Source organism: Morone saxatilis, unplaced genomic scaffold (assembly GCF_004916995.1).
Source record: "Morone saxatilis isolate NCDOM2014 unplaced genomic scaffold, NCSU_SB_2.0 Contig22, whole genome shotgun sequence".
Taxonomy (NCBI): Eukaryota; Metazoa; Chordata; class Actinopteri; family Moronidae; genus Morone; species Morone saxatilis.
In genome coordinates, this window is record NW_023339785.1 from 20160095 (window position 1) to 20173792 (window position 13698).

At 40.7% G+C, this 13698-nt stretch overlaps 2 protein-coding genes across 2 annotated transcripts in view; one reads left to right on the forward strand and one right to left on the reverse strand.

Moving 5' to 3' along the window:
- The window catches only part of tenm2 (teneurin transmembrane protein 2), a 101342-nt gene extending 96749 nt beyond the window's left edge, over positions 1–4593 (forward strand). The window contains exons 30-34 of the mRNA XM_035668984.1: positions 123–533; positions 703–813; positions 1072–1339; positions 1892–2022; positions 2220–4593. Of these exons, the coding sequence (XP_035524877.1) occupies positions 123–533; positions 703–813; positions 1072–1339; positions 1892–2022; positions 2220–2957 (1659 nt within the window). The 3' untranslated portion in view covers positions 2958–4593. The remainder of the gene's footprint in view (positions 1–122; positions 534–702; positions 814–1071; positions 1340–1891; positions 2023–2219) is intronic.
- Positions 4594–6221: 1628 nt separating this feature from the next.
- zgc:165573 (cysteine-rich and transmembrane domain-containing protein 1) overlaps positions 6222–13698 on the reverse strand; it is a 7784-nt gene continuing 307 nt past the window's right edge. The window contains exons 2-3 of the mRNA XM_035669245.1: positions 9966–10315; positions 6222–7279 (exon numbers count right to left, since the gene is read on the reverse strand). Coding sequence (XP_035525138.1) covers positions 7176–7279; positions 9966–10296 — 435 coding nt within the window. The 5' untranslated portion in view covers positions 10297–10315 and the 3' untranslated portion in view covers positions 6222–7175. The remainder of the gene's footprint in view (positions 7280–9965; positions 10316–13698) is intronic.

Consider the following 13698-nt stretch of genomic DNA (forward strand, 5'->3'; position numbering starts at 1 on the left):
ACCTTTATTGGTCATGACACTTAATATGACTCACTCTAATCTGTCATTGACATTACACTACACTTAGGCAAATAGGCAAAAACGTATGGAATCACTGTAATAAACTTCCATGTTTTCTCAAGGTGAATGACTGGTCTACCTGGCGCTACAGCTACGACCTGAACGGTAACCTCCATCTGCTGAATCCTGGAAACAGTGCCCGCATCTTGCCGCTCCGCTATGACCTCAGAGACCGCATCACACGCCTGGGAGATGTCCAGTACCGCCTGGATGAGGACGGCTTCCTCAGCCAGCGTGGTTCAGATGTTTTTGACTATAACTCTAAAGGTCAGCTACTGAGGGCCTACAATCGAGGCCCTGGCGGCTGGAGCGTTGTGTATCACTATGACGGGCTGGGCCGCAGGGTGTCCACGAGGAACAGCCTGGGACAGCACCTTCAGTTCTTCTACGCTGACCTCAACCACCCAACCAGGGTCACACATATCTTTAACCACTCCAGCTCAGACATCTCATCGCTGTACTATGACCTGCAGGTAGGCGTGGGTGTATATCTATCAATATCCTTTCCTCATATTTTAACATATCAGCATATATTAAATGATCTTTCCTGGCAAACCTGAACACAGATTGTTGTTGGAGCAATGCAGCTGTAAATTGCAGAAAACCTTATCCTAAAGCATAATATAAATGTCTCATGATCAGGGTCATTTGTTCGCCATGGAGGTGAGCAGTGGAGAGGAATACTACATAGCTTCTGACAACACTGGCACACCGCTGGCTGTCTTCAGCAGCAATGGACAAATGATCAAACAGGTAATACACAAAGCAGCTTTGAATCTCACTTTTTTGCAATCAATCACTGGTACAAAAAATGTCCTAACATTGTGGTAAAAACAACATGAAATCTGCATACAGAGGCTTCTGTCATGACAAAAGCTACCTTTTACAAGACACTAAGTCCTTATCAGCTCCAGGGGTGCTCTTCTGTACCTGATACAGTGTTCTGACCTTTCCATCAGAGGGAGAGCTGAGAATCACCAAAAACAAATTGAATCTGCTTGTGTCACCCAGGTGCAGTACACAGCCTACGGAGAAGTGTACCTGGACTCCAACCCAGAGTTCCAGCTGGTGGTCGGTTTCCATGGTGGTCTCTATGACCCCTTGACTAAGCTGGTCCACTTCACCCAGCGGGACTACGACGTCTTGGCCGGGCGCTGGACCTCACCTGACTACAGCATCTGGCCCAAGATAGGGAAGGATCCCTCTCCATTTAATTTGTACATGTTCAAGAACAACAACCCCCTCAGTGACATGCTGGATGTCAAGAATTATGTCACAGGTAGACAGTTAATATATATTAATATGTGTGTTCAGTTTCTTTTGTATGAATATTTCTACATAATTTAGCAATTTTATACTTTGTCTAAAACTAGGCATTTATTCAAAGCTATCCATTTCTCCTTGGCATTTCAAAATTTTACTAAAATAGACAGTACATTTTTCACACAAAACATTTTACAAAGTAAACAGACAATAAATAGACAGTCAATAAAGTAGAATATTCAGGTAAGACCCACACTGTAATTGTCAGACTAAGGTAATCTTAGTTCAAAAAGGCACATGTATATCTCCAGAACAAACTCAGGCTTGCTTGTTATGTCCTGACATTGTCTTTGTTATCCCTTGTGTGCAGAACAACAGATTGTTATGCACAATATAGTTTATGTAAGTAACAATGTACTACAGATGGCACTGTAGCTGATAGCTTTGCATAACACCATATGATCCACAGGAGCAAATACACTTTAACTTTTTTTATGATAAGTGATCCATTTGCTACCGTGTTTAACTTTGTTATTCAGCAAATGAATTTCCCTCCTGTCTGCTGTAGATGTGAAGAGCTGGCTGGTGATGTTTGGCTTCCAGCTTAGTAACATAATCCCAGGGTTCCCTCGACACTCGCTCTACTTTGTGGAGCCACCGTATGAGCTGCAGGCCACCCAGCACTGTGAGAATGGACAGGTAAGGACTAATGTGCTGAAAACATAGCCATCAGCAGAATTAAAGCCAATATTAACGGCTTTTCTTATGAATGTTAATGTTAATACAGATTCCAGTCATCTTTCCCAGTGACATTTAGTAATTGCAGTCAGTTGTGTGTTACTACATTACCATATCTTCAACAAAGTAACAAAGCTTTCTTCTATTTTCTCATGCAGCTCATCACGGGTGTGCAGCAGGCAGCAGAGCGTCACAACCAGGCATTCATGGCCCTGGAGGGTCGTCTGCTCAACAAAGAACGCAGAAGACGCAAGGACAAGCCCGGGCACTGGTTTGGCACTAGCACCCCTATTATAGGCCGAGGGGTAATGCTTGCTCTGAAAGAAGGCAGAGTGGTGGCTGGTGTGTCAGCTTTGGCCAGCGATGACAGCCGTAAAGTGGCTCTGGTGCTCAATGGCGCCCAGTACCTCGAAGGTACCCATTACACCCAGGATGGGAAAGACTGTCACTACTTTGTGAAAGTAGGCTCTGCTGACAGTGATCTGTTGGCTCTGGGGCTTACCAATGGGCGTAAGTCACTAGAGAGTGGTATCAATGTAACGGTGAGTGGCCGCTCGAGGAGAGGAGTGACTGTAGAGTTCGCAGTTCCATCCTTAGTACTGAGTGTTCGGTACGGGCTCGCTGTGGATGTGTTGGATGAAGAGAAGGTAAGACTGTTGGAGCTGGCCAGGCAGAGAGCCTTGGCTGGGGCCTGGGCCAAGGAGCAGCAGAGGGCCAGGGATGGGAAGGGAGGCAGTCGCCTCTGGACGGAAGGGGAGAGACAGCAGCTTCTAACGACAGGTAGAGTACAAGGCTATGATGGCTACTATGTACTGCCTGTGGAGCAGTACCCAGAACTGGCTGACAGCAGCAACAACATCCAGTTCCTCAGACAGAATGAGATGGGCAAGAGGTAACAGCCCACCTGAACTTGCTTGGAGGGCAGACTCTTCCCTCTGTTCCACTTTCACTTCTCTAGATCCTGTTCCTTTTTCCTACCCAGCCTCCTCAACCCTACTCCTCTCAAAACCCATGGAGAATTAACCAACAAATGGGGTTACTCGCGGAACGCTGCAGGGACTTTTGAAAAGAATGACTTATCAGAAAACATATTGTTAATTTTACTGCCATAGGCAAAAAATTTAAAGTTTGGTCAAATGATTCTTTTTTTTGAAAAAACTTTGAACAACTGAAAAAGCACTGAAGAACTTTGAGAACTGTTGCTTAATGAACAAGAAGATTCCCCTTTTTAAAAAAGATAGTGATATTTTCGCCCATATTTTTTGGGTCACACTGAGAGCGGCCATGACAGCTACTGAACAAACGGTGGAGTTGTACTGCGCTGGCGGTGAAGGCTTGTCTGTCTCTAATAAACACTAAAGGCATAGGGACCAAAGTGGAGACAAAGCCACTTCAGAGTGCAGCCATTACAACAACACATATATGGAGGACATCATAAACAGCGACAGACAAGGCAATGTTAAAGGTCGTCCAATACTATGAGTCGTCTCCCTGTCTCAGGCCTCCCATCGTCCACGGACCAGTCCTCTGCTGCTGAGGCAGCGCACATCCAACCAAGCAACACACAAGCTAACGGCATCCTTGAACAAGTCCAAGCTGTTAACTGACTAGAAAATAAACTTTTTAAAAAAACACAGTCAAAAAAAGTGATGGCTATATTTGTGGACAGTGGTATCACACAGCATTGTTTATTTTGAAATGGGGAGAAGAATCATATAACTACATATGTGTCCGACTACACTAAATTTCAGGATGTTGCGTATACTGTAGATGCCGTAGTTTTGTACGTTTCAGTCGCGGTAGAATTGTGAGACTTTCACCAAGGCACTTCTGTACAGAACGATCAAACACAACACTCACAGTCCAGAAAACATGCTAAGTTAGTATTTATTTTATTCTTTTTTATTTATTTATTCTTAGTACTATATGACAATCATGAATGAGTCACCAGTTTTATTCCAAATGAATATTAATGGATGAGTTTATTTTCTTTTGTAAAATATGTACGAAATGTTCATTTTGTTTTTGTATTAATTTCAGTTTGCTGCCAGGGCAAATAATAGTCACTCTCAAAAAGAATAATTTATGTAATAAAGTGTTTTAAAAAAAACGGTTTATACTTTAAATAAAGTCTTTAAAACTGTGAAATCTGTTTTTTCGAAATATATTTCGATGTACAGTGTATAGACCTACCTTTATGCAGCACAGTAGAATATTGTCCAGAATATCAAGTTTTATATTTCTAAGAGGAAGTGGCTTGTAATGTGCAAAATCTTTAGCTGGTCTTACTACTCTAGAGTTTTGTGGCACTCTAATATTCCATATCTACAATATCAATCCCCAGTTTGTTGTTTTTGACTGTTTTTTGTTTGGAAGCAGAGATATTTCTGTCCTAGATCCCAACAGCAGTAGCAGTAATGGATCCCTCTCACTGTGAAGAGACTCGTGCTGGATGTCATAATGTACCAAATCAGTATTATCAAAGGATGATTCTTATACATTCACTGAAACGAGACTCTTCTGAGAACCTTATCAATAAAACATAATTGTTTACTTCAACTGAGCCACGTGTAGTTCACTTTCATCTCATTTTTGTTTGAAGATTATTGATGTTCTTTTTACAGTAGCAACTTCCAACAGACTTCAGTGACGTGAATTTACATGAGTTGCATTTCAAAACAATCTTTGTGAGTGTTGTTGAAACAAGCAGCTTTTTTCCTTCTTTGTTAATTGTGCATCAGCCTTGCTGATAAGGTACATTTATGCTCCAGATATTCAACAGATTAAATACATAAATAACACCGATGTCTTAATGGCATCTCAGTAAACAACCACGCACAACTACTGTCTTCCTCTCTCCAAGCATCTTCCTTACATTCTTGATTCCACGTACACAGGGGCCAATATTTTTGACACTGACTGCTCATCGATTTTGATGTGCTTTTAAGAAGCCATTACAATTACCCCTGTTAACTCCTAAGTGCTTGTAGATAAATGTTATCTCCTAGGATTCTATTGAATTTGAGATGTCTCGTCACCTCTCAGCAGTGGTGGAAGACAGTGAAGTGTGTATAATCAATATTTTAATAACAATGGATCAGATGGCTATGTATAATGTGAAAGGAGTTCCTCGTAGTGATTAACCCAGTGAAAATGATCACCCGACTCTGCAGCTGTCCACAGATCTATCTAGCTGGCTCTCTAAACTCATTATTTTGGTGGTTCAGCCTGCAACTCTACAGTTCTGGTTCTCACAGCTCCCATAGTTTGGTTTTCAGCCACAGCGTGAAGCTTGTTTTTGTAAAAAATAAAAATAAAAAAAAAGTAGCAGACAAAGTTTGCCACTAGCTGGTGAATATAGTGGAGAATTTGGCAGCAAAGGGCCAGATATATTTCCCTCTGAAGTTAGTAGATACCAAAAACAGAGCTAAAAGGAGAGTGAATACTGGACCTAGATTTGCCAAGTGGACACAAACAGGAATCCAAAATGTTAATGGTGCTCCCTAGCTGCTGGATGTGTAAATATAAAACTGTTTGCTAACACATTCACCATTTCAGCTTAAAGGGTGATAATGTGTTAATGTTGTGTTCACACATATTCACACACAGTGTTTCTGTTGCCCCCAAGTGGCCAATTAAAATCAGTTAATGCAGGTTTAGGTAGTGGCACTACCCATTGCATTTAAGTCCTTTACTTTAGCAATAAAACGACCTTTAAGTAAAGTAAATGCATTTAAAACATAAGCTGTACTTTAATGTAGTTGTGGTTAAATTAATATACTGTTGAGTAGTTTAATCAATAACAATTCATCATATGTTGTGCACTAATTCCTCGTTTTGTATGTAAAGTCTTAATGTGCAAGGTAACTACAAACTGTACTTGTAAGATAATTGTAGTGGAGTAAAACAGTAGAAGTACAATATTTCCCTCTGAACTGTAGTGGAGTAACAGTATTAAGCAGCATGGCTTTTGTGAAACATATTGTTGATGCATCAGGCAGGCAGCCATGTTGCAACCAACATCCTGCTCTAGCAACTGTGTTATAAATAGTTGAATGGATCCAGCCAAGCCCTGACAGCTACAGCATACTGATCTATACTCCCTACTTTTAACCCCACACAGCACTCACACACATACACACAAATGACAAAGCCTTCCATTTCATGGGAATAAATTATTTTAATGCAAGATTCTCATCCAAAGCAGAAAAGGCATCTAACAGATCATTTGGTTTCTTCTGTTAAGCAATCACAACTCCTTTTTTTTCATATTTTCAGTTTTATCTCCAAGGTATGTAATAAAAATAATATTTGAATAATTTTTCATATCAAGATCACCATGAAAAAAAAAAAAAAAACATTGAGGCCATCGAATGTTAACAGTAATTAAACATAACTCACTGTCATCTTTAAAAATGCATTCCATTTATTATCATATGATTTCACTTGAAGACAAACATCGGCAAAAACGGCTTCTGTGCAAATGAAAGGGGTACATTTCAAGCATTAGCTTCTTCAGAGCGCCCTGTAGCTCATTAGCAGCCAGGGTCTTGGTGGCCTTTGGGTCCAGGAAAAGGGTAGTCCTTGGCGATGGGAAGTAGCATAGCTGAAGGGGGGTTAGGGAAGGTTGGAGATGGTTGAGAGGGCAGGCAGGAGTAGTATCTTACAGAGGTAATTATCATAAAGTGCCAAAGAGCCTCACACTAGATGAGCCTGAGATCCAAGTACACTGTATGCGTGCATGTGTTATTGTGTATGTACCTTAGTGTGTGTGTGTGTGTGTGTGTGCGCGCGTTTGTGCCTGTTGTGTGTTGGTGTAAGATTACAGAGAAGAGCCTGAGATTCAGGTTATGTTTAGAAGCTCAGTTACAAGCAGCTACAGAGTAGCCCCTAGACAGGGTCAGTCATGTCAGTCAGTGCTGAGGGCTGCACATAAAAGACGTCCACATGGGATCAAGGCTTATATTTATAGACGAGCAAGACGTGTCGAGGAAATAGAAGGGTGATTTTGAGGGAGTGCAAGGTTTAAGGCTGATGGGGGGAGAGGGTGATGGGGTTCGAGGCACAGAAATGAGGGGCAAGTGGGTAATGGGAGTGAACAGTTGGGGAATACGTTATGTCAGCATGTCCCAGAGACAGCAGCAACACAGAGCTGTCCAGCAGGCTGTCAGGCATGTGTCTCCTGTGTCGTCTCTTCTTCTGTCCTCCACCACATACACTGGAGAGAAAAAACAAAGAGAGAGAGCGAGCGCGAGAGAGAGAGAGAGTGTAGTGCAGGAGCAAAGAAGAGGAGTTGGAAAGAATGCACAATTTAAAGAAAGCAATTAGTGATTCCTTTTCTAAAATTCCATAAAACCGGAGATAATTCTCAGAATTACACTGTCAAGTATTCAGCTGTGAGTTCAAGTGTAACCATGGCTGCTATGATTTTCCCCTAATTACGTTCATCATGGGAGGCACATCACCATGGTAATGCCATAGCAGCCCAGAGCCATGATCAGACAGCGTTTTACAGCTGAGTAACATTAGCAGCGCTTTCAGGTATCACTGACCAATGAAACGAGAGCTTTTTCTGAACTACACACCTCCTTGCTCCAACACGGAATTTCGCTTTACTCCACATGTACAGCAGTGGCTTTATTTAACCTTCCTCCTATGCCTCTAAGTTTGTCACGTGAAAGGAATTTGTTAGCCATATGTGAGCTTTACCATCTGTTCCAGACAAAGAAAAAAACAAGTCAAACAACAGGCCTGAACGAATACATCTCCCCTTCCTTGTGTTTGTGATTAATCATTCATGTGGAGGGAAACACTCATCCAGCTTTTAACAACCAGGAGCAGTGACTCATGACACAGGTTAGTGCGTTACCAAGGTGACCAGCTGCTGGTCAATAGAAAAAGTGAAGCTCGCTGGCTGCTTATCATGGACTGAACTCTGATAATGATATGATAAGATTAATGATTGGCCAATATTTAAAAATTAATGTCTCTATCAGAATGGAACAAAGCGAGAATCTCGATAACAGACCGCTCTCCTCTGATCAGCCAGAAGAGGCTTATCTAAAGTCAGTTACACAAGCAGTAACACCTCACCGCTTGCTTTAATACATAAAGGTGTTAACTGTGCTTTCAGAAAGCTCGACTGTTCTCTTTGCATATTCATTTTGAATATTTTACAATGACACATGTGCTTTTTGTTTCACAGCTTGTACTACACTCTAATCTGGATGCTCAGTTGGGAGGTGCTACAGCATTAACACACCTTTTATCTTAAACCTCGCTCAACTTCACACTTTTTACTCTACATTCTGACACGTTTTGCATTTACGCAGTTCCAGTCGCTGAAACAATTAATTCATTAATCAATTAGTCAACAGACAGAAATTAATGGGCTACCATTTCTGTAACAGATTTAACATTTACAGAATTTTTTGAGCAGATGGTTCAAGCTTCTAAATTGTAATGATTTTCTGCTTTTACTTGTTTCATGTTATATGTAAAGTGAATATCCTTGTGTTTGAAGCTGTTGGTCAGACTAAAAAAAGCAATCTGAAGACATCACCTTGGGCTTTAAGAAATTGTGAAATTTTCCGCTATTTTCTGATGTATTATAAGCCAAAAAGTAAAAAATCAATATGGCATATAAATGGTAGATTAACTGATAATGAAAATAATAGGCCTCTTTCACAGTAGACATTTTCACTTATCATAGCAGGAAAAGCATTGGTGTGGATAATAACATTATGGTTACTGTCCCAGTAAGCCATGACAAAATGAGCTTGCATGATCAGTACCAGGACACTGAAACCGAAACAGCTAAATGGAATTCAGCCATCATTGATTATATCACTTGCAACTATGCTTTTTTCAACTGTGAAATGTCAAAATGTCTTCTGAGAAAGAGGCCTGGCCAGGGGGCCTCTACAACCAGCAAGGCAAGGATCACATGAGTAACAGACAGCAGAAGGTGTCAGCGGGCTAATTTAAAAGGGACAAACTTTTTTGTTTTGACAAATTGGGATTTGAATGATGCAAAACATTTCAAATGTTAAAAGGGATTGTGGGAGAAACAGACTGACGACATATAGCAATCATTCATCCAAAATATGACAATATACTGTAAGGATCCCTTCAGTATAAATGACTTTCCAATTTCTGTTTCAGTTCTTTTATCACAGAAATTTCCTTCAGATTCTTTAATTGTGTGAGTCAGTTCTACCACCTTTGTTCAGATTGTCTTGCTGGAGGAATATCAGATAATGAAGAAGGCACAGCCCAGTGCTACTCTGTTAAAATATGTCATTTTCAGCAATCAATACCTACTAAAATGTGTCTACTGTAACAATTTTTAAAACAAATTTCTATAAAACAAGATGATCAAACCCAAAGTCAGTGTGTGTCTGGGCTACTAGATAACACTGTAGTCGCTTGCACACCTTGCTAATATGAGTGAGGCTAGCCCCATCGGTCATGTGACCTTCTGCTTGCTGGCCGTAGCGGTCCCTTTAGACTCTCCCAATGCAGCCCTATTCCCTGTCCCATTATGTAAAAAATTGCCTGCATACGGACAAAAAAGTAAACAGGGCCTCAGATGCTACAATAACTCATTTATTCCAGGAGCAAAAGGTACCGCAATGTGGAAAATGTGACAAAATGCACATTTTGGTAAAAAGTATTGGTTCTTTTTGCATCTGAAAAGCTTCTACTATTTGTGTCAGGGCATAGCCAATTTGTCTACATAATGGGACTGTTGATTTTTGCTACACTACTTTGACACACCATTCAAGAGTGCAAATTATTTCACAATTCTTCAACTTTGCTATTCCCTGCCAACATGTGTCTTCTCGTAACATCAGTGTTCCAACCATTCTGTTCTTCAGTCTCTGTTGTGTGTTACCACTCACCTGTGTTTTTGGGAGCTTCCCCATACATAGGCCCAGGAGGGGGTCCCCCCTGCCAGCCAAACTGTGGTTGTCCAGCGTAGCCTTGATAGGGAGGCTGTTCTGGGCCAGGATAAGGACCTCCAGGGCCCATTTGTCCGACAGGGTAGTTAGGGTAAGCTGGATTAGGCTGCTCCATGTTCACGGGGTATCCCTGTGGAGGAAATCCCTGAGGTGGGTAGCCCTGTGGTGGTGGGCCATGGCCTGGGTAGCCCTGTGGTGGTGGGCCCTGGCCTGGGTAGCCAGGAGCAGTGGGGCCATTGCCTGGGTATGGAGGGGGCTGCTCAAAATTCATCTTTGGGTTGAAAAATCACCTAAATAACAAGAAAATAGGATGATGTGCATTAATAATGGCACCACAGAAACGACAGGCAGAGGATCCGTCTCCTATGTATTCATCAATGCCAGTAGAGAATACACACAGTGCAGTAAGGTGTCAAATATTAGATATTAAAGGAACCTGTTTTTATGCTTTCATGCAGACATACCTGTAGAAGAATATATTATAGATAATGTGCAATGAAAATGATATACACATAAAATACTCTTACTGTTATATAGCGCATATAGTATGAAATATGATATATTGATTTTCCTTCAACAGCCGTACACATTTTTTGCTTACTGAAAGCAACAATCCTTCAACATAGCTTGCAGTTATCTTTATAAGATTAGATGTGAATGCACCTTAATTTCATTATGTTTAATAAAAAGTGAAAGAACCGAACAATGTGTGGTATTGTATGGACCGCAGGGAGAATGCTAGTGAGTGTGTGTCTGTCAATGTGTGTCTGTGTGTAGGTGTAATTCAGCCTCTACGGTCACATTAGGCAGTGAATTCCTCTGAGTCCGGATACAAGAACACAACATTTTTCAGGCACAAAAATGATGCAACTGTTTCCCAGAAGAGAAAAGTCCATAGCATATAGTTTTATTTAGTTGTCTTCCCTAATCCTTCAACCCATCTCCTGCCATGTCATGACTTTACGGCACACAAAAATAGTCCCCCCAGCCACAAGACAGAAGAGCGTTTCATTTTATAGATATTATTTTATAGTTTGTTGAGGGTGTCTCATGAATCAATGGCCAATCACAACCCACATCAGCCCGACCAGAGATAAACACCATTATCTTACTGTTCACACACAGATTTAACAAATGGAGGAGTCAGCTTAAGTCTGCAGGGTGTGGCTAATCAATTGAACCATGGGAAAGAGAGTGACAGAAAGAGATTGCAGTGACCATACAGGCCTGTACTGGTTGTAGAGTGTCTTCACACTTGGTTTTCCTCACACAGACACACCTACGTGACATGTCAAATGAACATCACACATTCATTGTTTCCGTGTGATGTGTGAGACGAACGTGAGAAGGAAGATTTAAGAAACCATGCTGCTGCCTATCTGAGAACTGTCCCAGTGTTCAACCCATATAGAAAGCGCAATAAATGATTGTGATCAGCTGAGTGTCGAAAGGCTATTTGTTCCACTCTAGACCTCGTGAGTGGGAAGTGCATTTCCCGACTTACCACCAATAGCCTCTGATAAGGCAGATCCGGGTCCACCACTACCACCATTCTAGCCTGTATCACTGGATTTGCTCATGTAGAACAGCCATAACAAAGGAAAGTGGGCCAGATGGGAAACTGCATCTCTACTAGGCCTCTCAGGATTCCTCTGTCACACTGTATATGTACACTATAAACATCTAAATAGCACTCCGAGAACTCCTTTCTGCCGAGCTTCTCCACCCACATCTAATCTTCTGTCTACCAAAAAACAATGCAGCAGCTGTAGCTGTAAACTGAATTGTATCAAGAGGCATTTCTCGAATTGGTAGACACAAAACTGTTTGCCAAATGCCTTTATTTACACTTATTATCTGTGCTAGGAAAAAACAACTTTGTATTTATAGGTTCAAAGTATAATGATTTTTATTTTATCTCTTTATTAATAACAAAGTTTGAGGGTGGGTATTGGGTTGGGTTAGACCTGATAAGATACTAGAGTAGAGTTAACAGTAGAGTGAATGTCATACTAATTTCTCAATACCATGAAAGAGTGAGACTAAATAGAGGTTGAATAGAAATGGAAGTAATATTGCTGTTAATGAAGTAGTAAATAACAATTACTACTCGCTTTAACATCAGCAATGAGCTTCTCTGCGCAGTGTTTTTTTAAAAGATGGCTGGACATTTCACCACCCGAATGTGTTATAAAGCTACTGACAGATGGCAAGGCCTCTGTAACTATGGTTACCAAGTTCCCGGAGGAGCAGAATGATCCCAGGTAATTTGTTTTTGTTATACCTTAAGGCAGCGAGGAGTAGTAAAATAACATAATTAACAGATGTCTCTTTGTCCCCGTTAACAGAGAGGCTTCTTTGACGGCTGTCGGACCTTTGTCCCAGCTCATCTGCGACTACACAGTGTTCCATTACTGGCTAAAGGCTAAGAAAGGGTTTCTTTCAAAGGGACTTTACAAATAATCAGTAATCTGACATCAATACGGATGTCCATAGCATCAAAGTTCCCCTTGCAGGTCACCTTGCCTTTATTGTACTAAAATAAATCTGCACGTGTCTTTAGCAAGTGATTTACAGGTTTTACTTGTGTAAAAGCTTACACAGTATGTATTTATGTTTACTGTATGAGTCTATGTTCATTTGCATGCATGTCATTTGTTTTTCCCTGCTTGGACTGACTGAGCTCATGTTTCCACAACACTATTGTGGTGATAATATCAAGTACAGACACACACATGGACTTGGACAGTACACCTGAGACATCTCTGAATCCATTAGATCCCTCTGAACCAAATGGCATTGTATATATTGACAAAAAGAGTGAAAATGCATAGCAGTTCACTAACAAATGTGTCATTATAACGGCAGCATTAAACTATTTACAATTAAAAAGCCACTTAAATGGTGGAAGTTACTAACCTTAATCAAAATAACAGCCCTGTAGACAAAAAAAGGCCCCTAATCAAATAAATTAAATTCTGTAAAATCCATTCAGGACTGCTAACATCAGCTGTTGTTATGCTGATATATAGGAAATGCCAATGTTCTGGTTATAAAGCACAATGACAGGATACTGAGAGAACTTGCAATTAATGATGTAATGTCAACTTTAAGGCAATATATCCGGTAGAAATATAACATATTAACACTATAAACTCTTAGTTCTATGTCTAAAAAAGGTAGGTCTGAAGAACAAATCTATGTTGACCTAGTTTATAAAAAAAAGGGCTTCATTTAATTGAGACTAGGCTTACACAGGCTGAGCTTTCCATGTTACACAGCAGCTCTGTAGCCTGGCAGCCTATGTTTACCTTCAGAGGACACAAAGAACACCCCATTGGACCTCATTAGGAAGAATCAGAACCACAACTAACTCACACAACAGGCAAACGCATGTACTCACCTAAGTCACGACAAACTGATACCACATCAATAAATAAATAAATATAATAATAATAATTCACAAGACAGTAACCATAAACGTTGATGCTACATTTAGCCTCATAGCATTAATTAGAGCTCGGCTACAGAGCACGTTTGTTATTAGCTTAAATACCATATCAGCCTTTATTAGTATTAGTAGCCATTGAATATTAATAGAGGTAGTAGTATTCATATTTTCACGCCGGCACTGCGACATTAAGGTTATCAATATAAACGTTAAGAAATATTA